The sequence below is a fragment of the Macrobrachium nipponense genome, chromosome 15 (assembly GCF_015104395.2).
Source record: "Macrobrachium nipponense isolate FS-2020 chromosome 15, ASM1510439v2, whole genome shotgun sequence".
NCBI lineage: Eukaryota > Metazoa > Arthropoda > Malacostraca > Decapoda > Palaemonidae > Macrobrachium > Macrobrachium nipponense.
In genome coordinates, this window is record NC_087208.1 from 58804147 (window position 1) to 58828291 (window position 24145).

At 45.5% G+C, this 24145-nt stretch overlaps 1 protein-coding gene across 1 annotated transcript in view; it reads right to left on the minus strand.

Annotated features, from left to right (window-relative positions):
- The window catches only part of LOC135194982 (protein-associating with the carboxyl-terminal domain of ezrin-like), a 62881-nt gene that overhangs the window by 12294 nt on the left and 26442 nt on the right, over positions 1 to 24145 (minus strand). Inside the window, exons 3-6 of the mRNA XM_064221234.1 lie at positions 8537 to 8725; positions 7123 to 7214; positions 6284 to 6453; positions 5839 to 6025 (exon numbers count right to left, since the gene is read on the minus strand). Coding sequence (XP_064077304.1) covers positions 5839 to 6025; positions 6284 to 6453; positions 7123 to 7214; positions 8537 to 8725 — 638 coding nt within the window. The remainder of the gene's footprint in view (positions 1 to 5838; positions 6026 to 6283; positions 6454 to 7122; positions 7215 to 8536; positions 8726 to 24145) is intronic.

Consider the following 24145-nt stretch of genomic DNA (forward strand, 5'->3'; position numbering starts at 1 on the left):
TCTGTACCCCCAAAGGAAAAGGGAAAGAGAGAACCGAAGACTCTAGCCAAGACGACTTCTAGGCAGTCGTCTTCGTCTTCTTCGGCTAAGAAGTCGTCGACTTCCTACGCCGATGCTGTGAAAGCAAAGCAGAGCTCTTCTCACCCAAAGAGCTCCAGAAGCAAGGCTTCGAAGGAGAAGGCTCGCACTCCCGCCGAGTCACACTGCCTTCTCCCGCCTCCACCGCTTCCACTCCGGCTACGCCGGTAGGGGTAGCAGGCACTAGCAACCCTTTGATCCCATCTGCTTTTCTCAGCAGGGGTGATGGAACAGGTGGGCGTGCTGGTAGGCTCGCAAATCTCCGCACTGGGGTCACGATTCGAGCAGATGTTTGCACAGTTGTCAAACACTCTGTCTCAATCTGGCCAATCAATCCAGGATCTCTCTAACAGAATGAGAGAAAATGAGGACCGAGTAGCTGGGCTATCTCAGGTTCCTCCCCCAGTCTCCCCAGCGTCAAGCACGGGGATTCTTCAACTCCCGCCATATGACTCTTGCCAGCTTTCTCTATGGAGAGTAGCTGCCTACGCTCCGTTCAAAGATGGAATGATCTCTATCTCGGAGTGTGGAACTCGAAGGATTGAGGACTTCGAGTTTTACCCTCCGGGTCTGACGCAGCCTTTCATCGGTTATGCTAGGCTGACGCCAACGGCTCTGACGAGGGAAGACAAGATCTATCAAGGAGTCGGTCCTTATATAGTAGAGATCACGCTCAGCGGGAATGGGTTCACTGCCTTGAGGACTGGGAGTGTACGAACACCAAACTCCAGGCCTTCAAGAGTCCCTTCACTATTTTCGCGACGGAAGAGGAGGTTTCTCTTCCGTTCGCCACGAAATTAGTGGAGAAGTCCCTTCAGGCAGTCCTCAAGGATGAGCCCATCCCACAGTTGAGGGAGGCGGAGTCTACTTCTCCGCTCTTCCCTGCCTTCGGAGAATTGTGGGAGAACTTGCCAGCTACGTTCACGCTTGGTAAGCTCAAACCGGACTGCGCCATGGACCAGTTCGGCGAGAAACTACCAAGGCTGCCGGATTCCTAATCCAGGCAGAGTTTGATGCGCGAAACTAGGTTTGGCAGGTCCCTCAATTCCCTTATAATCACGGAAATGGCTGCCCTCTCTTACGCGACGGAACCGCTGTTCAAGATTCTGGCGAAATCTCAGTTCCAGACGGTTCTAACGGACGCTTTTGACTTCTTCCAGGCTAGGAGGAACTGCCGGAAGCATGTCTTACAAGAATGTACCATCAGGCATGAGCCTAATAGACTCTTGGCCGCTAGCATGTGGGGAGCGGATCTCTTCCCAGAGTCAGCGGTTAACGAGGTACACCACGAAGCTGCTAGACTCAACCAGAGCCTTAGAGCTAGGTGGGGTATTTCCTCAAAGAGGAAACAGGAATCCGTTCCCACTGCTGGCAAGAAACCGAAGAAGGCTGGTAAGAGGTTCCAGCCATATAAAAAACTCCAGCAACAGCAGCAATTTGTGCAGGCGGTCCCGGTTACCCAACAGGGACAACCTACCAGCTCAAAGCAGAACCAGCCTATCCTCCTGTTGCCCCCGCAATCTCAGCCATCCACTTCCTACGCTTATCGGCCGGCCGGCCTTCAACCTGCATATGAGGCTCAAGGCTACACTCAGCCGAGAGTAGGGCGAGAGGTTACTTTCGTCAGCGTGGCGCAGGAAGGGGTACGAGGAGCAGACAGTTCAGAGGAGGGCGTGGTGGCCAACCCGCCCATCAACAATGAGGCTCCCCAGGTAGGAGGGAGGCTGTCCTCTTCCGCCACAGGTGGGGGTTCAGCAATTGGGCACAGAGCATAGTGTCCAAAGGATTAGGTGGAGTTGGATCAAAGATCCTCCCTCCATCAAATCATTCCATCAGATACCGTCAAAGGAATTGACAGATACGCGGAAGAACCCTTCAGAAAGGAGTCTATTGCGAAGAGTCAACATAACAAAAATTTCAAGGTCGCTTATTCAGCGTGCCAAAGAAAGGCTCAACAAAAAGAAGGGTAATCTTAGACTTGTCAAGGCTAAACTCTTTCATTCCGTTGCGACAAGTTCAAGATGCTTACCCTCTCGCAAGTAAGGACCTTTTACTTCCGCGTGGAGCCGTCACATGCTCCATCGATCTTACAGACGCATACTATCATATCCCTATAGCCAGGCACTTCCGCCCATTCCTAGGATTCAGGCTAGGAAATCAAACATTCTCATTCAAAGTGATGCCCTTCGGTTCTGAATGTAGCCCCCCAGGGTATTCACAAAGATAGCAGAAGGTTGTACAACAATTGAGAGCTCAGGGGAATCATGGTAGCAGCATACCTCGACGATTGGTTGATCTGGGCACCAACAGTCGAGGAATGTCTCAAAGCCACCAAAAAGGTAGTTCACTTTCTGGAACATCTGGGGTTCCAGATAAACCAAACGAAATCCAGACTTACTCCGGAATCTCGTTTTCAGTGGCTAGGAATCCAATGGGATTTGTCTTCCCACAATCTGTCAATTCCAGTAGTCAAACGGAAGGAAATAGCAAAATCTGTCAGGCAATTTCTCAAATGCAAACAAAACGTCAAGAAGAAACCAGGAGAGAATCTAGGGTCTCTTCAGTTTGCTTCGGTAACAGATATCCTCTGAAAGCAAGGCTAAAAGATATAAATCGAATTTGGCGGTCAAAAGCAAACTCCAAATATCGAGACAAGTTGTCAGTAAGTTCCACAGATCCTCCGCAACCAACTACGGCCTTGATCAAAAGTAAAGAACTTAGCCAAGAAAGTACCCTTCAATATCCCCGTCCCAGTGTTAACCATTCACACGGATGCATCCCTGTCCGGGTGGGGGGATACTCTCAGTTCAAACAGGTTCAGGGGACTTGGTCAGTTCAATTTCGCCAGCTCCACATAAACGTGTTGGAAGCAATGGCAGTATTTCTTACTCTGAAGAGACTGCTTCCCCCGAAGAAGTCTCATCTAAGGCTAGTTTTGGACAGTGCAGTGGTAGTTCATTGCATCAACAGAGGAGGGGTCCAAATCCAAGCATGTGAAATCATTTCATGATAGCCATCTTTGCATTAGCAAACAAACACAAATGGCATCTGTCTGCCACTCACCTGGCAGAGTAAGGAATGTGATGCAGACGCCTGTCCCGGTCAGTTCCTCTGGAATCAGAGTGGTCTCTGGAGTCGGGTCATTCCAGTGGGTAAGCCTGAGAGTCCCAGGTCTCCAAGTGGATCTCTTCGCCTCACAAGCGAAACCACAAGCTCCCTTGCTATGTGGCCCCCAACCTGGACCCTCTGGCTTATGCCACGGACGCCCTGTCGTTGGATTGGAATCAGTGGAGGAGAATTTATGTTTTTCCTCCAGTGAATCTTCTTCTTGAAAGTCCTAAGCAAACTAAGGTCTTTCAAAGGGATAGTAGCTCTGATTGCACCGGACTGGCCCAAGAGCAACTGGTATCCTCTTCTTCTGGAATTGGGTCTCCGACCTCAACGGATCCCCAATACCAAGCTATCACAATCAGTACAAATGAGGACTGTGTCGCTTTCCTCAGGAACTCTCCAGACCCTAACTTTATGGACTTCATGAAGTTTGCGGCTAATAAAGATGCTGATATTGATCCACAGAATATTCTCTTCCTAGAATCAGATAAGAGAGAGTCAACCATTAGACAATATGACTCAGCTGTTAAAACAAAAAATTAGCATCTTTCTTGATGAGAATCGAACACTACAACCATGACAGTTAATTTGGCCTATATCCTTTTTCATACCTTGTTTGAAAAAAGGTTTAGCAGCTAGCACGTTACCACTCATAAATCGGCCTTGAAGAAAATCTTTCAAGTAGGTTTCAGATAGATCTGACTGGAATCTTATTTCACATCTATCCCTAAAGCCTGTGCTAGACTTAGACCTTCTCAGAGGCCTACTACAGTTTCATGGTTCTTAAATGATGTCCTCAAACTAGCTTCAGATACTGACAACTCATCTTGTACATTCATAATGCTCCTGAGGAAGACATTATTCTTATTAAGCCTAGCCTCAGGAGCTAGAATTTCAGAACTGTCGGCTCTATCCAGGGATGCGGGTCATGTGGAATTCCTCCCATCAGGAGAAGTTCTACTTGCTCCGGATCGTAGCTTTTTAGCAAAAATGAGGATCCTCTGCAAGGTGGGCTCCTTGGAAGGTTATCCCACTTCCACAGGATCCTTCTCTCTGCCCAGTATCAACTCTTAGAGCCTTTCTATCTCGTACTTCTTCAAGATCCTCAGGTGCTCTCTTACAGAGAGAAAAAAGGTGGTACTTGTCAGTGAAAGGCATTAGACAGCAAATCCTTTACTTCATTAAACAAGCCAACCCTGAGTCATTCCCAAAAGCACATGATATCAGGGGAGTAGCCACCTCAATTAATTATTTTCAACATATGAACTTTGAGGATCTTAGAAAGTATACTGGATGGAAATCCCCGACAGTCTTTAAACGGCATTATCTAAAGTCCTTGGAATCTTTAAAGTTTTCAGCAGTAGCATCGGGAAACATAGTTTTCCCCTGATACTGTATAGTAGTTGTAGTATAGATACCAGGTCTCCTTTTCTACCTACATCAGCCACATGCCTCACCCTATCGCCAGCTACTCAATATCATAGCCTTAGCCGTTGAATCATATAGTGGATTGTCCCTTATTTTTTTGCTAGGGACATCCACACTTGTACTGATAATGTACTTCAGTGTACCTACCCTTATTTTTATGCTAGGGTAGGACACAATATGTTTGTTAATATATTCACCATTTTTTGTATTTATGATGAACTCAGTGTACCTACCCTTATTTTTATGCTAGGGTAGGACACAATGTGTTTGTATATATTTTGCAATACTTGTATTAATGATGGATTTCAGTGTACCTACCCTTATTTTTATGCTAGGGTAGGACACATGAGTTTGTATATTTTATAATTTTGTTAAGTAAATCTCCCTTTTTTCTTTATTACATGCAGCACTGTAATTTACTGTAATTACCATTTAAGTACTTTAAGATTACTAACGTTCTATTATTTTACTGTTTAGTATAAGTAGTTTAAGTGGGCTTAGTTTGTATGCTGTAATTGATTTACTTATATTATATCCATCATTTTACACTGTTTGTTCATTATTCCTTTTTTCCCATCTTGTCTGTTTCTCATGGTACTCTTTCATAGGCCGACATGAGCTGAGCCCAGAAAAAGGGATTTTGACGAAGGAAAAAACAAAAATATTTCTGGGTGATTGGCTCGTGTCGCCCTATGAAATCCCCCCTTTGATGGTTTGTTTTCCCCCACCCCCCTTGCAGGACAAGATGTATTTAACTGTTTTAATTAAGGATGTCCGCTAGGGGCGCTGCTGTCCGTGGCGTCCTCTAGTAGTAGTAGTAGAGGCTGCATCGCCCGTTGGTATCAGCTCTCTCTTGGGGGGATTCTGATAGGAAGTTCTAATTGGTGTTTGTCTCGTGGTAGTGTTCCACACTCGCCCCTATTATCATACCGACACTTCTTTTTAAGAGTGAAGCGAGTCAGTTTTACTGACATTTTCTTAATTTTGTTTTTTCTCTGGTAAACTTTTAGGCTAATTTTTACCTAGAAAGAATGATGTTAAGGATCTTTCATAGGGCGACACGAGCCAATCACCCAGAAATAGATTTTTCCTTCGTCAAAATCCCTTTTTTCTTTTTTGTGTTCACTTTCAATCACTTTCTATAAAGATAAAGATATCTTTTATCAAGAACTAATAAGCGGGCAGCAAAACAAATGCAAATACAGAACTGTATTTACTCACTGGAGGAATTCTTCTCTCTTGTGGTCATGAAGAAGAACGACATTGCTTAAATTGTCATGAATTTTGAGAAAATCATGACTAAAGATCTGATGTTTGGCAAGATCTACCAAGCGAGGCCTTTTACTCCAATCTTTACTCAAACCTTTCTCAGTAATGACATTCAAAAAGTCTTCTGCACCAGCTATTTCTGCCAAATAAAAAAAAACAAAAAAAAACACATAATTTATTTTTTCTTTCAATTCTAATGACATACTACATATAAGAAAACAAGTTATAACAATATACGTATGTGGATCTTTTGTATAGTACTTCAAACTTACTATCTTCTCAGAAAAAAAATGTGTACTTTGCATAAGAAAAAGATGTTCAGATTTTAATGATAAAGCAAATGAATTATTCAAAATTGGGAGATGAGATGAGCATTTTGACTTATTCAGCTCCTTACCTGTGACAATATCAGGAGTCAAGATTTCTTTTACTAAGCAAGAAAATGCATATGAATCTCTTGCATGTTGGTATGAAGGGGAGATTCTAGACTTATCATCAGGTGGAACAGACTTTTCATGGCAGTAACTATTTATATGTTCAATGTGATCCCGAGTCAGTTCTCCAAAGCTGCAACAAAATTTTTAAAGTTCACAGACAAGATGGTAAGAAACGATGTTCCTATATTAATTGTAGCAAATACTTTACATGCAGTAAAATGACAAATTTTTAAACAATTTGTATTTTTCATAACTAACAAACCCTTGGTCTTAACATTAGTATAAATCTTCTAACGCAACCTGGGAAGCGGTAAAGTTAACAACATTGTGTACACAAGGGACTATTGGCAACTGTGCTTGGTCAAAATTGTTTCTAGTGAAAATACAAACTCAGCAATGATTAATTTCAGAATTTCTACTTTATACATATAAGGCAAAATACTTTCATATTCATTAATTAATACTGTAAACATGCTAACCTTAATCACATGTCCAACAAAATCTCTGCTGATGAACTAAGACATCAAAGCTACTATGTCATGCAATGTCAAAATATTCACAGTATCTATGTGAATTTTTCTGTCCTTGCTGAAAAACCAGATACATATGCATGTCTTGACCCTCAAAGTAGTATGTGAAATAATTTTTGGTAACAACATATACTGTAATACAATTTTCAAATCTGCAGTTTAGACACCAACCACACTACTCATAACCTACAGCACATTTCTTACTTTCTTCTGACAATTCCATAAACGCTTGAAAAGCAGTAGTGTAACATTAGAAAACTCAAAAGTACCTGCATGAATATTCAAGACCCCACAGTTTCCATGCTCCATCAGAGGTGACAAAAATTCCAGCTGGACTTACATTGTTGTGACTAACACCCGCCTGAAAGAATAACGGAACAACACAATTAGAATTTGTTTTAAAATCACAGTACAGTAATCTCAAAACAGCATATTACTGTCACTTACAATAAACTTAGTAAATTTCTATTCACAGATTATTTCTTGATACAAACAGTAACATATACTGTATGAACAAAACTAATATTTGGTTCGGAAAAATGTTACAAAATCCATCTCTTCTCTGATTATCCATGAAATCATTTGGGTTTGCCTTTAAATTCATAGTTGAATAAAAATCAAAATAACAATACTATACTAAGCTATATTTTTCATTAAACTGAGAAAATATTATTAATAATGAAAATGCAAACATGATATAACATTCCATAGAATCTTCAAGGAAGAAAGAGATATCTACATAATTGGATAAAATCAAGTTTAGTACGTACTCTCTTTATTCCCACGAAAGAACAGACGAAGTCTAAAATTTTGGTAACCATAAGGATACAGTGTTGATCAACATATAAACTGTATTTCTCAAAGCCATCTTCTACAGGGTGTCCATAAAGTCCCAGCACCATTACAAGTATTTAGCGCTCAGAATGGTACTGGGACTTTATGGACACCCTGTATAATAAAATAAAAAAAAAAAAATTTTCTTCAAGTGAAGAAACTGAGATGGGCATAGTCCCCAAAATCAAGTTTAGTTATGCGAGACTGCTGTTTGCTATTATCATAACTGGTGACATCTTTTTCTAAATACATATACAACTTAATCATTAAGAGAACCGTAACAAAAGTGGAGAATTACATAATCCAGAAGTGAATGACATGATGGAGTACCTTTGGAGTTGTAAGACTTAAATTGAATGGCAAGGCTAAGAGCGGCAATAGCATTCAAGCAAGGTGCTCTTGAAAACAATGACCCACAAATATGGCTATTTATAAAAGTTCTATCTATGGTAAAAAATACTGTTTCATATGAATGCCAATAATAATGAGTCAAATTATTTTTTCCATAGTTTAAGAATGAAAAATGATAGTAGGAAAAAACTTAGTTTTCATTATGCAAACTTCTGCCTCAGTTAGGTTCTAAATGAGGGAGCACAGAATCCCCATCAAAAAGAGTTGGAAGATGAACCTCAGTGCCTGGCAATGGCCTGAATTATAAAAATAAAACTTGTTTGTACAAAATCACAACTTTCTGTTTCTGAGACAAATTAAATGGAAAAGATGAGTTCCAGTTGAACTATAAACAATAATATTATGAATGAACAGTTTATAAGACCAATGAATTAAAACCCATACTATTAAGATTGGCCTATAAAAATATAAATTACACATTAAAATACATTAACTTACCCTGTCATGCAGGAAGACAAGTGTTTCAATGATTGACAGTAACCCAGCAGAAATATGAAGTGGAGAAAACATTCCCAAGTCTTGATGAAGTAAGGGAACTGCTCTCTCTGTAACCACTACAACTTCTCCCCCAATTATTCCACCATCAATGTACTTGAGAAGTCCCGGGTGACGATAAACTCGGCTTGCCTGTCCAGAAACAAGATACATTATAACTTTGAACGCTACATAATTAGGCTACAATATTTTATATCAAAAATGATATTGTTATTTTACAATAAAGTTTTGTACATACTTACCTGGCAGACCTATACTTAGCTTACATCTCTGACGTCACGGACAGAATTCAAAACTCGCGGCTAACGCGACCGGTAGGTCAGGTGGGATCTACCTTACCCGCCGCTGGGAGGCGGGTGTGAAGAACCATCATACCTTTGCTTGCCATATTTTTTCTCTCTTATACCTGTCTCCTGAGGGGAGGCTGGGCGGGCCATCAATCGTATATGTCTGCCAGGTAAGTATGTACAAAACTTTATTGTAAATAACATATCATTTTTGTACATGAACTTTCCTGTCAGACATATACTTAGCTGATTGACAACCCTTGGTGGAGGGTACAAGACAGAAAATACAAAGAAAAGGTAAACAACACTGTTGTAGGATAAAATAACCCTTGGTTCTTACCTGTTTAGGCTGAAGACTTCATAGATACTGTCTATTAGTCTGCATAGCCATAAGAGCTACAGCGAGGGCGTGACCTTACAGCTGAAAAGACTCTTTGGGTCTACTAACGGGACTGATATCCGCTTACTTAGTAGAATCCAAGTCGGATCATGTCAATGGGGGTTCGCCCTATTCTATGACAGAACCTGTCCACTACCAACGCAGGGAGCTTCAAACCAATCGATCACCTAACCAAACTAACGTTATTATCATTACGAAACGAAAAAAGATGCCTACCTGCATCATTTTTCATACAACCATATGAACTCAAATACACCAAAAAAAAACAAGGGAAAAAAACTACTAAGGATATGTTCCAGCTCCCTGCCCCAGCACCGAATCCGCCGATACGTACGGGCCTAACGCGAAGCACTCGTCATACGTAATACTGACGTCTTTTAGGTAGTGGTTGGCGAATACTGAAATTACATCTCCAGAATGTAGTTTTTCATCAGATTCTGAAGAGACATATTCTTCTTAAAGGCCAAGGAAGTGGCAATTGCTCTTACTTCATGAGCCTTGACTTTTAGGATCTTGAAATGGTTCTCATTACAAGCTTTATGTGCTTCTTTCACACACTTCTAATGAAGAAAGACACGCATTTTTTCGACAATGGTCTGCTGGGGTCCTTTACAGAGCACCATAATCTATCCTCAATGCCCTAAGGGTTTTCGTTCTTCTGAAGGTAGTATTTAAACTCCTAACAGGGCAAAGAGTTCTTTGCAGGTTCTTCCCCTACTATGGCAGATAAACCACGAACCTCAAGTTCCTTGGCCAGGATTTGAGGGGTTCTCATTTTTGCCAAAAACGAAGGAAGGAAGGAACAAACCACGGAATCTCCTTTGAAACCTACCCTTCCTTCTAGGGCATGAATCTCACTAACCCTTTTAGCTGATGCTAAGGCCATGAGAAAGAGAGCTTTCCTCGTGAGATCTTTGAAGGAGGCTAAATGTGGTTGGTTCAAACCTAGCGGACCTCAGGAAACGAAGAACCACATCCAGATTCCAACTTGGAACTTCGTTAGAAGTTTTCTTGGCAGATTCAAAAAGATCTTAATAGATCATGAAGATCCTTGTTATTCGAAAGATCTAAATTCCTATGTCTGAAACACCGCAGCCAGCATGCTACGGTATCCTTTGATAGTAGATACTGCCAAACCGCATTTTTCTCTGAGGAAAACTAGGAAATCTGCTATCTGAGTCACAGAGGTACTGGAAGAGGAAAACTTCTGGTTCCTGCACCAACGGCGAAAGACGTCCCACTTCGACTGGTAGACTAAGGGTCGAAGGTCTTCTAGCTGAGGCGATAGCCTTAGCAGCTTTTGTCGAAACCCTTCGCTCTGACAAGACTTTTGACAGTCGGAAAGCCAGTCAGATTGAGAGCGGGGAGGTTTCTGTGATACCTGTCGAAGTGGGGTTGTTTGAGCAAATCTTGTCTTTGTGGAAGTGCTCCTTGGAAAGTCCACCAACCATTCCAGTACCTCTGTGAACCAATCTTGGGCGGGCCAGAACGGAGCTACTAGCGTCATTCTTGTCCTCTCCGAGATAGCAAACTTCTTGAGGTTTGTCCTAGTACTTTGAAGGGGGAAAGGCGTAGACGTCTAGTCCTGTCCAATCTAGGAGAAACGCATCCACTGAAACTGCTCCTGGGTCTGAGATCGGGGAGCAATAAGTTCGATTCTTGCGTTCTTGCTGTTGCAAAGAGATCGATGTGAGGTCTGCCCCATCTTCTCCACAGGTCTTGGCATACTTCTGAGTGGAGGGTCCACTCGGAAGGCAGGAGTTGATTCTTTCTGCTCAGGAGATCGGCCCTGACGTTCCTTTCTCCCTGTACGAATCTGGTGAGAAGACTGATCTTCCTCGTTTGAGACCACAGCAGAAGATCCCTTGCTGTTTCGTACAAGGGAGAAGGAGTGCGTCCCCCCTGTTTCTTGATGTACGCCAAGGCTGTAGTGTTGTCCGAATTGACCTGCACTACTGCATTCCGGACGTGGGGTTCGAAGGCTTTCAATGCCATCCATACTGCCATCAACTCTTTCTTGTTGATGTGCCAGGACACCTGATCCCCCTTTCCAGGTGCCTGACACTTCTCTTGTCCCGAGTGTCGCTCCCAACCTGCCTCCGATGCGTCGGAAAAACAAACACATGGCTGGGGTTCGCATGTAGAGAGACATTCCTTCCACAAATCGAAGTGGGTCGTTCCACCACCGAAGGTCTCTCTTGATTTCTCTTGAGATCTTGAAGGAGAACTCCAGATCTAGGGAGAGACACCTCCAGTTCTGGTATAGGAAGAACTGTAGAGGCCTGAGATGCAACCTTCCTAGAGAAACGAATTGCTCCAGCGAGGAGAGTGTCCCCAGCAGACTCATCCACTCCCTCGCTGTGCATGCATCTTTTCTCTAGGAAGGTCGTTATTTTCTCGTAGCAACGAGCTATCCTCTCTGGCGACGGAAAAGCCCAGAAAAGCCAGAGAAGCTATCCGAATCCCCAGATAGATCCTCTCTTGACTGGGGATTAATTGAGACTTCTGGAAGTTACACCAGAAGTCCCAGCGAACTTGCCAATGTAAGGGTCTTTTGAAGGTCCTCCAGACATCTTTCTTGAGACTCTGCTCTGATTAGCCAGTCGTCGAGATAAAGCGACACCCTCACTCCCTCCAAATGTAGCCACTGCGCCACGTTTTTTCATTAACCCCGTGAAAACTTGGGGTGCAGTTGATAGGCCGAAGCACAAGGCTTTGAATTGGAAGATGTTTCCTCCCATCATGAATCGTAGATACTTCCGTGAAGAAGGATGGATCGGCACATGAAAGTAAGCGTCCTGAAGGTCTAGAGACACCATCCAGTCCCCTGGACGACGAGCCGCTAACACTGAGGAAGTTGTCTCCATGGCGAACTTCCTCTTTTTCCACAAAGACGTTCAGGGCGCTTACATCCAACACCGGTCTCATCCTCCTGAGTTCTTCGGAACTAGGAAAAGTCTGTTGTAAAAGCCCGCAGAGCGGGGGATCTTTCACTAGTTCTATAGCCTCTTCTCTAGCATGAGATCTACTGCTAGAGAAAGGGCTTGATTCATGATGGGGTCCTTGTACTTTGGCTACCAACTCCCTCGGAGTTGTCCGTCAATGGTGGTCTTGACGAGAAGGGAATGAGGTATCCTTTGCTGACAATCGATAGGGACCAATTGTCCGCCCCTTTGTGGGCCCAGACCTCGGCAAATCTCAGTAGTCTGGCACCCACTGATGTCTGGAGTCCTTGACCGCTATTTCTTCCCTCTGACTGACTTAGAGAAGGTTTTAACTCTCTTAAAAGGTCTAGTCCCTCTGGTTGCAGAACCTCGACAGCGGGTCCTCTCGAAAGGGCTCCTGTCTCAGAGGAGTCTCTTTCTTGGTCTTGGGTTGGAAGACAGAGCGAGGTTTCCTGGCCGCTTGGGCTAACATGTCCTGAGTAGCCTTAGCTGAAAGGGCACTCGAGACATCTTGGATAATTTTCTTGGGGAACAGAGAGGAGAGAGTGAGCATACAAGAGCGATGCCCTTTGTGCAGAGACACTGCCTTCGTGAGAAACGAACAGTAGACCGACCGTTTCTTAAGCACTCCAAGCTCCAAACAGTGAGGAGACTTCACTCGATCCGTCTCTCACTGCTTTATCCATGCAAGTGAGTACACAGTTAAGATCTTCAGGAGACAGAGCATCTGGGGTCTTGGTCTATTAGCCAGCACACCTAAAGACCAATCAAGGAAGTTGAAAACTTCCAGGACTCGGAACATTCCCTTCAGTAAGTGGTCAAGTTCGTTCATTCCCACGTAGTCTTGGCGGACAAGAGGGCGGAACGACGAGCAGCATCCACTAATGAAGAAGAAGTGGCCGAGTCCGCAGACGAAGGGAGAGCGAGGCCTAAAGGTTCTCCCGATTCGTACCAGAATCCCAATCTGCGGTCAGTTTAGACGGAGGGAAAGAAAAATGATATTGTTTATTTTACAATAAAGTTTTGTACATACTTACCTGGCAGACATATACTTAGCTTACATCTCTGACGTCACGACCAGAATTCAAAACTCGCGGCTAACGCGACAGGTAGGTCAGGTGATCTACCTTACCCGCCGCTGGGAGGAGGCGGGTGTAAGAACCATCATACCTTTCTTGCCATATTTTTTTCTCTCTTATACCTGTCTCCTGAGGGGAGGCTGGGCTGGGCCATCAATCGTATATGTCTGCCAGGTAAGTATGTACAAAACTTTATTGTAAAATAACAATATCATTTTTGTACATGAACTTTCCTGTCAGACATATACTTAGCTGATTGACACCCTTGGTGGAGGGTACAAGACAGAAAATAACAAAGAAAAGGTAAACAACACCTGTTGTAGGATAAAAATAACCTTGGTTCTTACCTGTTTAGGCTGAAGACTTCATAGATACTGTCTATTAGTCTGCATAGCCATAAGAGCTACAGCGAGGGCGTGACCTACAGCTGAAAAGACTCTTTGGGTCTACTAACGGGACTTGATATCCGCTTACTTAGTAGAATCCAAGTCGGATCATGTCAATGGGGGTTCGCCCTCTTCTATGACAGAACCTGTCCACTACCAACGCAGGGAGCTTCAAACCAAATCCGATCACCTAACCAAACTAACGTTATTATCATTACGAGACGAAAAAAGATGCCTACCTGCATCATTTTTCATACAACCATATGAACTCAAATACCAAAAAAACAAGGGAAAAAAAACTACTAAGGATATGTTCCAGCTCCTGCCCCAGCACCGAATCCGCCGATACGTACGGGCCTAACGCGAAGCACTCGTCATACGTAATACTGACGTCTTTTAGGTAGTGGTTGGCGAATACTGAATTACATCTCCAGAATGTAGTTTTCATCAGATCTGAAGAGACATATTCTTCTTAAAGGCCAAGGAAGTGGCAATTGCTCTTACTTCATGAGCCTTGACTTTTAGGATCTTGAAATGTTCCTCATTACAAGCTTTATGTGCTTCTTTCACACTTCTAATGAAGAAAGACAGCGCATTTTTCGACAATGGTCTGCTGGGGTCCTTACAGAGCACCATAATCTATCCTCAATGCCCTTAAGGGTTTTCTTCTTCTGAAGGTAGTATATTTTAAACTCCTAACAGGGCAAAGAGTTCTTTCAGGTTCTTCCCCTACTATGGCAGATAAACCACGAACCTCAAAGTTCCTTGGCCACGGATTTGAGGGGTTCTCATTTTTTTGCCAAAAACGAAGGAAGGAAGGAACAACCACGGAATCTCCTTTGAAACCTACCCTTCCTTCTAGGGCATGAATCTCACTAACCCTTTTAGCTGATGCTAAGGCCATGAGAAAGAGGCTTTCCTCGTGAGGATCTTTGAAGGAGGCTAAATGTGGTGGTTCAAACCTAGCGGACCTCAGGAAACGAAGAACCACATCCAGATTCCAACTTGGAACTTCGTTAGAAGTTTTCTTGGCAGATTCAAAAGATCTTAATAGATCATGAAGATCCTTGTTATTCGAAAGATCTAAATTCCTATGTCTGAACACCGCAGCCAGCATGCTACGGTATCCTTTGATAGTAGATACTGCCAAACCGCATTTTTCTCTGAGGAAAACTAGGAAATCTGCTATCTGAGTCACAGAGGTACTGGAAGAGGAAAACTTCTGGTTCCTGCACCAACGGCGAAAGACGTCCCACTTCGACTGGTAGACTTTAAGGGTCGAAGGTCTTCTAGCTGAGGCGATAGGCTTAGCAGCTTTGTCGAAAACCCCTTCGCTCTGACAAGACTTTTGACAGTCGAAAGCCAGTCAGATTGAGAGCGGGGAGGTTTCTGTGATACCTGTCGAAGTGGGGTTGTTTGAGCAAATCTTGTCTTGTGAAGAAAGCTCTTGGAAAGTCCACCAACCATTCCAGTACCTCTGTGAACCAATCTTTGGGCGGGCCAGAACGGAGCTACTAGCGTCATTCTTGTCCTCTCCGAGATAGCAAACTTCTTGAGGGTTTGTCCTAGTACTTTGAAGGGGGAAAGGCGTAGACGTCTAGTCCTGTCCAATCTAGGAGAAACGCATCACTGAAACTGCTCCTGGGTCTGAGATCGGGGAGCAATAAAGTTCGATTCTTGCGTTCTTTGCTGTTGCAAAGAGATCGATGTGAGGTCTGCCCCATCTTCTCCACAGGTCTTGGCATAACTTCTGAGTGGAGGTCCACTCGGAAGGCAGAGAGTTGATTCTTTCTGCTCAGGAGATCGGCCCTGACGTTCCTCTCCCTGTACGAATCTGGTGAGAAGACTGATCTTCCTCGTTGAGACACAGCAGAAGATCCCTTGCTGTTTCGTACAGGGAGAAGGAGTGCGTCCCCCCTGTTTCTTGATGTACGCCAAGGCTGTAGTGTTGTCCGAATTGACCTGCACTACTGCATTCCGGACGTGGGGTTCGAAGCTTTCAATGCCATCCATACTGCCATCAACTCTTTCTTGTTGATGTGCCAGGACACTGATCCCCCTTCCAGGTGCCTGACACTTCTCTTGTCCCGAGTGTCGCTCCCCAACCTGCCTCCGATGCGTCGGAAAACAACACATGGCTGGGGTTCGGCATGTAGAGAGACATTCCTTCCACAAATCGAAGTGGGTCGTTCCACCACCGAAGGTCTCTCTTGATTTCTCTTGAGATCTTGAAGGAGAATCCAGATCTAGGGAGAGACGCCTCCAGTTCTGGTATAGGAAGAACTGTAGAGGCCTGAGATGCAACCTTCCTAGAGAAAACGAATTGCTCCAGCGAGGAGAGTGTCCCCAGCAGACTCATCCACTCCCTCGCTGTGCATGCATCTTTCTCTAGGAAGGTCGTTATTTTCTCGTAGCAACGAGCTATCCTCTCTGGCGACGGAAAAGCCCGAAAAGCCAGAGAAGCTATCCGAATCCCCAGATAGATCCTCTCTTGACTGGGGATTAATTGAGACTTCTGGAAGTTCACCAGAAAGTCCAGCGAACTTGCCAATGTAAGGGTCTTTTTGAAGGTCCTCCAGACATCTTTCTTGAGACTCTGCTCTGATTAGCCGTCGTCGAGATAAAGCGACACCCCTCAATTTCTCCCTCCAAATGTAGCCACTGCGCCACGTTTTTCATTAACCCGTGAAAACTTGGGTGCAGTTGATAGGCCGAAGCACAAGGCTTGAATTGGAAGATGTTTTCCTCCCATCATGAATCGTAGATACTTCCGTGAAGAAGGATGGATACGGCACATGAAGTAAGCGTCCTGAAGGTCCTAGAGACACCATCCAGTCCCCTGGACGAAGTTAGCCGCTAACACTGAGGAAGTTGTCTCCATGGCGAAAAACTTTCCTCTTTTCCACAAAGACGTTCAGGCGCTTACATCCAACACCGGCTCTCATCCTCCTGAGTTCTTCGAAACTAGGAAAAAGTCTGTTGTAAAAAGCCCGCAGAGCGGGGATCTTTCACTAGTTCTATAGCCTCCTTTCTCTAGCATGAGATCTACTGCTAGAGAAAGGGCTTGATTCATGATGGGGTCCCTTTGTACTTGGCTACCAACTCCCTCGGAGTTGTCGTCAATGGTGGTACTTGACGAGAAGGGAATGAGGTATCCTTTGCTGACAATCGATAGGGACCATTGTCGCCCCTTGTGGCCCAGACCTCGGCAATCTCAGTAGTCTGGCACCCACTGATGTCTGGAGTCCTTGACCGCTATTTCTTCCCTCTGACTGACTTAGAGAAGGTTTTTAACTCTCTTAAAAGGTCTAGTCCCTCTGGTTGCAGAACCTCGACAGCGGGTCCTCCTCCCGAAAGGGCTCCTGTCTCAGGAGTCTCTTTCTTGGTCTTGGGTTGGAAGACAGAGCGAGGTTTCCTGGCCGCTTGGGCTAACATGTCTGAGTAGCCTTAGCTGAAAAGGGCACTCGAGACTTGGATAATTTTCTGGGGAACAGAAGAGGAGAGTTTTGAGCATACAAAGAGCGATGCCCTTTGTGCATGAGACACTGCCCTTCGTGAGAAACGAACAGTAGACCGACCGTATTCTTAAGCACTCCAGCTCCAAACGTGAGGAGACTTCAACTCGCATCCGTTCTCTCACTGACTTTATCCATGCAAGTGAGCACAAAGTTAAGATCTTCAGGAGACAGAGCATCTGGGGTCTTGTCTTATTAGCCAGCACACCTAAAGACCAATCAAGGAAGTTGAAAACTTCCAGGACTCGGAACATTCCTTCAGTAAGTGGTCAAGTTCGTTCATTCCCACCCCACGTAGTCTTGGCGGACAAAAGAGGGCGGGAACGACGAGCAGCATCCACTAATGAAGAGAAGTCCGAGTCCGCAGAGAAGGGAGAGCGAGGCCTAAAGGTTCTCCCGATTCGTACCAGAATCCCATCTGCCGGTCAGTTTAGACGGAGGGAAAGAAAAATGATATTGTTTATTTTACAATAAAGTTTTGTACATACTTACCTGGCAGACATATACTTAGCTTACATCTCTGACGTCACGACAGAATTCAAACTCGGCTAACGCGACAGGTAGGTCAGTGATCTACTTCCCCACCCGCCGCTGGGAGGCGGGTGTAAGAACCATCATACCTTTCTTGCCATATTTTTTTATCTCTTATACCCTGTCGCCCTGAGGGGAGGCTGGGCGGGCCATCAATCTGTATATGTCTGCCAGGTAAGTATGTACAAAACTTTATTGTAAAATAACAATATCATTTTTGTACATGAACTTTCCCTGTCAGACATATACTTAGCTTGATTGACACCCTTGGGTTGGAGGGTACAAGAGAAAATAACAAAGAAAAGGTAAACAACACCTGTTGTAGGATAAAAATAACCTTGGTTCTTACCTGTTTAGGCTGAAGACTTCATAGATACTGTCTATTAGTCTGCATAGCCAGAAGAGCTACAGCGAGGGCGTGACCTACAGCTGAAAAAGACTCTTTGGGTCTACTAACGGGACTTGATATCCTCTTACTTAGTAGAATTCCAAGTCGGATCATGTCAATGGGGGTTCGCCCTCTTCTATGACAGAACCTGTCCCACTACCAACGCAGGCGGGGAGCTTCAAACAAAATCCGATCACCCCTAACCCAAACTAACGTTATTATCATACGAAACGAAAAAAGATGCCTACCTGCATCATTTTTCATACAACCAATATGAACTCAAATACCAAAAAAAACAAGGGAAAAAACTACTAAAGATATGTTCCAGCTCCCTCCCGCCCCAGCACGAATCCGCCGATACGTACGGGGGCTAACGCGAAGCCAACGTCAGACGTAATACTGACGTCTTTTAGGTAGTGGTTGGCGAAATATGAAATTACATCTCCAGAATGTAGTTTTCATCAGATTCTGAAGAGACATATTCTTTCTTAAAGGCCAAGGAAGTGGCAATTGCTCTTACTTCAGAGCTTGACTTTTAGGATCTTGAAATGTTTCCTCATTACAAGCTTTATGTGCTTCTTTTCACACACTTCTAATGAAGAAAAAAGACAGCGATTTTTCGGGGGGGGGGGGGGACAATGGTCTGCTGGGGTCCTTTACAGAGCACCATAATCTATCCTCAATGCCTTAAGGGTTTTCTTCTTCTGAAGGTAGTATTTTTAAACTCCTAACAGGGCAAAGAGTTCTTTCAGGTTCTTCCCCTACTATGGCAGATAAACCACGAACCTCAAAGTTCCTTGGCCACGGATTTGAGGGTTCTCATTTTGCCAAAAAACGAAGGAAGGAAGGAACAAACCACGGAATCTCCTTTGAAACCTACCCTTCCTTCTAGGGCATGAATCTCACTAACCCTTTTTAGCTGATGCTAAGGCCATGAGAAAGAGAGCTTTCCTCGTTGATGATCTTTGAAGGAGGCTAAATGTGGTGGTTCAAACCTAGCGGACCCTCAGGAAACGAAGAACCACATCCAGATTCCAACTTGGAACTAGTTGAAAGTTTTCTTGGCAGATTCAAAAGATCTTAATAGATCATGAAGATCCTTGTTATTCGAAAGATCTAAATTCCTATGTCTGAACACCGCAGCCAGCATGCTACGGTATCCTTTGATAGTAGATACTGCCAAACCGCATTTTTCTCTGAGGAAAACTAGGAAATCTGCTATCTGAGTCACAGAGGTACTGGAAGAGGAAAAACTTCTGGTTCCGCACCAACGGCGAAGAACGTCCACTTCGACTGGTAGACTTTAAGGGGTCGAAGGTTCTTCTAGCTGAGGCGATAGGCTTAGCACTTTTGTCGAAAACCCCTTCGCTCTGACAAGACTTTTTGACAGTCGAAAGCCAGTCAGATTGAGAGCGGGGAGGTTCTGTGATACCTGTCGAAGTGGGGTTGTTTGAGCAAATCTTGTCTTTGTGGAAGTGCTCTGAAAGTCCACCAACCATTCCAGTACCTCTGTTGAACCAATCTTGGGCGGGCCAGAACGGAGCTACTAGCGTCATTCTTGTCCTCTCCGAGATAGAAAACTTCTTGAGGGTTTGTCCCTAGTACTTGAAGGGGGGAAAGGCGTAGACGTCTAGTCCTGTCCAATCTAGGAGAAAGCATCCACTGAAACTGCTCCTTGGGTCTGAGATCGGGGAGCAATAAAGTTCGATTCTTGCGTTCTTTGCTGTTTGCAAAGAGATCGATGTGAGGTCTGCCCCATCTTCTCCACAGGTCTTGGCCTACTTCCGAGTGGAGGGTTCCACTCGGAAGGCAGGAGTTGATTCTTCTGCTCAGGAGATCGGCCCTGACGTTCCTTTTCTCCCTGTAGAATCTGGTGAGAAGACTGATCTTCCTCGTTTTGAGACCACAGCAGAAGATCCCTTTGCTGGTTTCGTACAGGGAGAAGGAGTGCGTCCCCCCGTTTCTTGATGGTACGCCAAGGCTGTAGTGTTGTCCGAATTGACTGCACTACTGCATTCCGGACGTGGGGTCACGAAGCTTTCAATGCCATCCATACTGCCATCAACCTCTTTCTTGTTGATGTGGCCAGGACACCCTGATCCCCCTTCCAGGTGCCTGACACTTCTTTGTCCCGAGTGTCGCTCCCCAACCTGCCCTCCGATGCGTCGGGAAAAAACAAACACTGGGGTGCTGGGGTTTCGGCATGTAGAGAGACATTTCCTTCCACAAATCGAAGTGGGTCGTCCACCACCGAAGGTCTCTCTTGATTTCTCTTGAGATCTTGAAGGAGAACTCCAGATCTAGGGAGAGACGCCTCCAGTTCTGGTATAGGAAGAAAAACTGTAGAGGCCTGAGATGCAACCTTCCTAGAGAAACGATTGCTCCAGCGAGGAGAGTGTCCCCAGCAGACTCATCCACTCCCTCGCTGTGCATGCAATCTTTCTCTAGGAAGGTCGTTATTTTCTCGTAGCAACGAGCTATCCTCTCTGGCGACGGAAAAAAAGCCCGAAAAAGCCAGCCAGAAGCTATCCGAATCCCCAGATAGATCCCTCTCTTGACTGGGGATTATTGAGACTTCTGGAAGTTCACCAGAAGTCCCAGCGAACTTGCCAATGTAAGGGTCTTTTGAAGGTCCTCCCAGAAATCTTTCTTGAGGGACTCTGCTCTGATTAGCCAGTCGTCGAGATAAAGCGACAACCCTCATCCCTCCAAATGTAGCCACTGCGCCACGTTTTTTTCATTACCCCCGTGAAAACTTGGGGGTTGCAGTTGATAGCCGAAAGCACAAAAGGTTTGAATTGGAAGATGTTTTCCTCCCATCATGAATCGTAGATACTTCGTGAAGAAGGATGGATCGGCACATGAAAAGTAAGCGTCCTGAAGGTCTAGAGACACCATCCAGTCCCCCTGGGACGAAGAGCCCGGCTAACACTGAGGAAGTTGTCTCCATGGCGAACTTCCTCTTTTACCACAAAGACGTTCAGGGCGCTTACATCCAACACCGGTCTCCATCCTCCTGAGTTTCTTCGGAACTAGAAAAGTCTGTTGTAAAAGCCCGCAGAGCGGGGATCTTTCATAGTTCTATAGCCCTCCTTCTCTAGCATGAGGATCTACTGCTAGAGAAAGGGCTTGATTCATGATGGGGTCCTTGTACTTGGCTACCAACTCCTCGGAGTTTGTCGTCAATGGGTGGTTCTTGACGAGAAGGGAATGAGGTTATCTTTGCTGACAATCGATAGGGACCAATTTGTCCGCCCCTTTGTGGGCCCAGACCCTCGGCAAATCTCAGTACGTCTGGCACCCACTGATGTCTGGAGTCCTTGACCGCTATTTCTTCCCTCTGACTGACTTAGGAGAAGGTTTTAACCTCTCTTAAAAGGTCTGTCCCTCTGGTTGCAGAACCTCTGACAGCGGGTCCTCCTCGAAAAGGGCTCCGTCTCAGAGGAGCTCTTTTCTTGGTCTTGGGTTGGAAGACAGAGCGAGGTTTCCTGGCCCCGCGCCTGGGCTAACATGTCCTGAGTAGCCTTAGCTGAAAAGGGCACTCGAGACATCTTGGATTAAATTTTCTTGGGGAACAGAGAGGAGAGAATTTGAGCATACAAGAGCGATGCCCTTTGTGCATGAGACACTGCCTTCGTGAGAAACGAACAGTAGACCGACGTTTTCTTAAGCACTCCAGCTCCAAACAGTGAGGAGACTTCACTCGATCCCGTCTCTCACTGCTTTATCCATGCAAGTGAGTACACAGTTAAGATCTTCAGAGACAGAGCATCTGGGGTCTTGGTCTTATTAGCCAGCACACCTAAAGACCATCAAGGAAGTTGAAAACTTCCAGGACTCGGAACATTCCCTTCAGTAAGTGGTCAAGTTCGTTCATTCCCCACGTAGTCTTGGCGGACAGAGGGCGGAACGACGAGCAGCATCCACTAATGAAGAGAGTCCGAGTCCGCCAGAGAAGGGAGAGCGAGGCCTAAAGGTTTTCTCCCGATTCGTACAGAATCCCATCTGCCGGTCAGTTTAGACGGAGGAAAGAAAAAACCGTCTTCCCTTTCTCTTCCTTCGAAAGGAGCCATTATCCAAAACCTCTCAGCGCCTTTCTTCATGGAAACAGTAGGTTTCATCCTTTACACAAGACGAAAAACCTTCGACGTCTTCGAAGTGGAGGAAATAACGAAAGAGGAGAAGGGGAGGCCACAGGAGAAAGGATATCTCCAACTCTTTGCAGGAGTAACTCTGTTAGTTTCTTATAGGAGGGAAACTGAGGCGTCTTTAGGTCCTTCTTCTTCTGAGGATCCTGTCCTGAGCCGAAGAGTCTCCTGATCCTTAGAGGCGCGACTATTCTTAAAGGAGTCTCTAGAGGCAGTTAGACAATACGTCTTGGAGACAATGCTTCAGGCAAGTGTCTACTTGCAAAACATCCTCTTGTCTTGGAGGAGTGCGTTTCCCCAGATCCTTTGAAGCCTAATAGGAGTCAGGCGGCAGTCAGGTGCAGAGCGCCGTTTTGAAGAAGAAATTCTATCAGGCTCTGGCGCCTATCCAAAGGAGAGCGGGCTACCAGGCGAAACTGCGCCTGCCTAAACGAAAAAAAAGCGCCTACTAGGCTCTTGGCGCCTGAACCGAGGCGAGAGAATCTCTGGCGACGAGCGCCTACTAGGTGAGCCGCCTACCAGGGGAGAAGCGCCTGCTAGGCTCTCGGCGCCTGACCGAGGCGAATAAAAGTCAGGAGAAGAGCGCCTGCCAGGCGAAACGCGCCTAACAAGCTCTTGACGCCTGTCCAGCGAAAAGGCGCCGCTCCGATTTAGGGCGCTTGTCCAACCGGAGAGTGGAGTCGAGACGAGGGATTCGGCTACGAGGCGAGGTAGTGCCTACTAGGCTCTTGGCGCCTGTCAGGGGGTGATCCTGTCTCGAGAAGAGCGTCTGTAGGGTGAGGATCTCCTTACGCGCAGTTTGCTCCTTGTCTGAAGAAGAAAAACTCTCCTGCGAGAATCCGAACGCACAGGGGAGCGCGCCTCTTTCCGTCGAAAAGCGAGAGTCAGGAGAGGGGAGCTTGGACTTCTTTACAGGAAGCGAGACGTCCTTCCTGCGACGAGAAGACCCGCAAGAGAGCCAGCCAGAGCCGAAATCTGCGCTGAAGGTTAGCCAACAAAACCTTGCAGGAGAATTCACAAACTCGGTGAACAGGAGAGAGTCGATCCTCCGCTCGGTGAACGATACTCCTGAGATCTCTTACGCTCTTCGCTTCCACCCCTCAGGCTCTCGAAAAAAACTTCAGGGCTGGAAGGGCGGGCGCAAGGGAGCATTCCAGGCCTCTCTCGAACCCGAAGGGCGCGAGGCTTCCGAAGAGCTCCATCCTCTTTTAGGAGAAGGCGAAGGCGACGACGAGAAGCACTGGCGCACAAATTCTCTCTTGGAGCGATCCAAGGTAGCCTGGGAATGATCAACAGGAGCTACGAGGGGAACGCCTGACCGTGGGATGCTCCCTAAACCTTCCTGCGGCTTTTCGACTTCCTCCTCCCACCTGGGACGGGAGTCTGGCAAGAGTTCTAGGCCTGGAAGCATTAGGGCCCGCGATCAGACGCACACTCCACTGCACTGGGTTCACTGCACAAATCACTATTTGGAATCACTCTTTACCTTCTAGTTGCTTGATTTTCCTCTCCATACTGCGAATGGTGGCTTTCATTGAGGCCACTTTCCGAAGGCGCATCTTCGGCTTCGGTGCAGGGAGCAGGAGCTGAAATGACAAAGGAGCTACTTCTAAAATAGGATTATCTACATCCAACTCGCTAATACGAGATCTACTTACTGCTCCTGGAAGAAGCTTTCCTAACTTTATCCTTTTTCAAGCTTCCTCAAGTAGGAAGACAAAGACTTCCATTCATCCTCATTCAGCTTTTCACATTCATTACAAGGGTTATTAAGGTGCATTCATTCCCTCTACACTTCAAACATACCGTGTGAGGGTCTACCTGCAGCTTTCAGGGGGGGTAGCCTCCACCCCTTACACTCAGTCATACACAC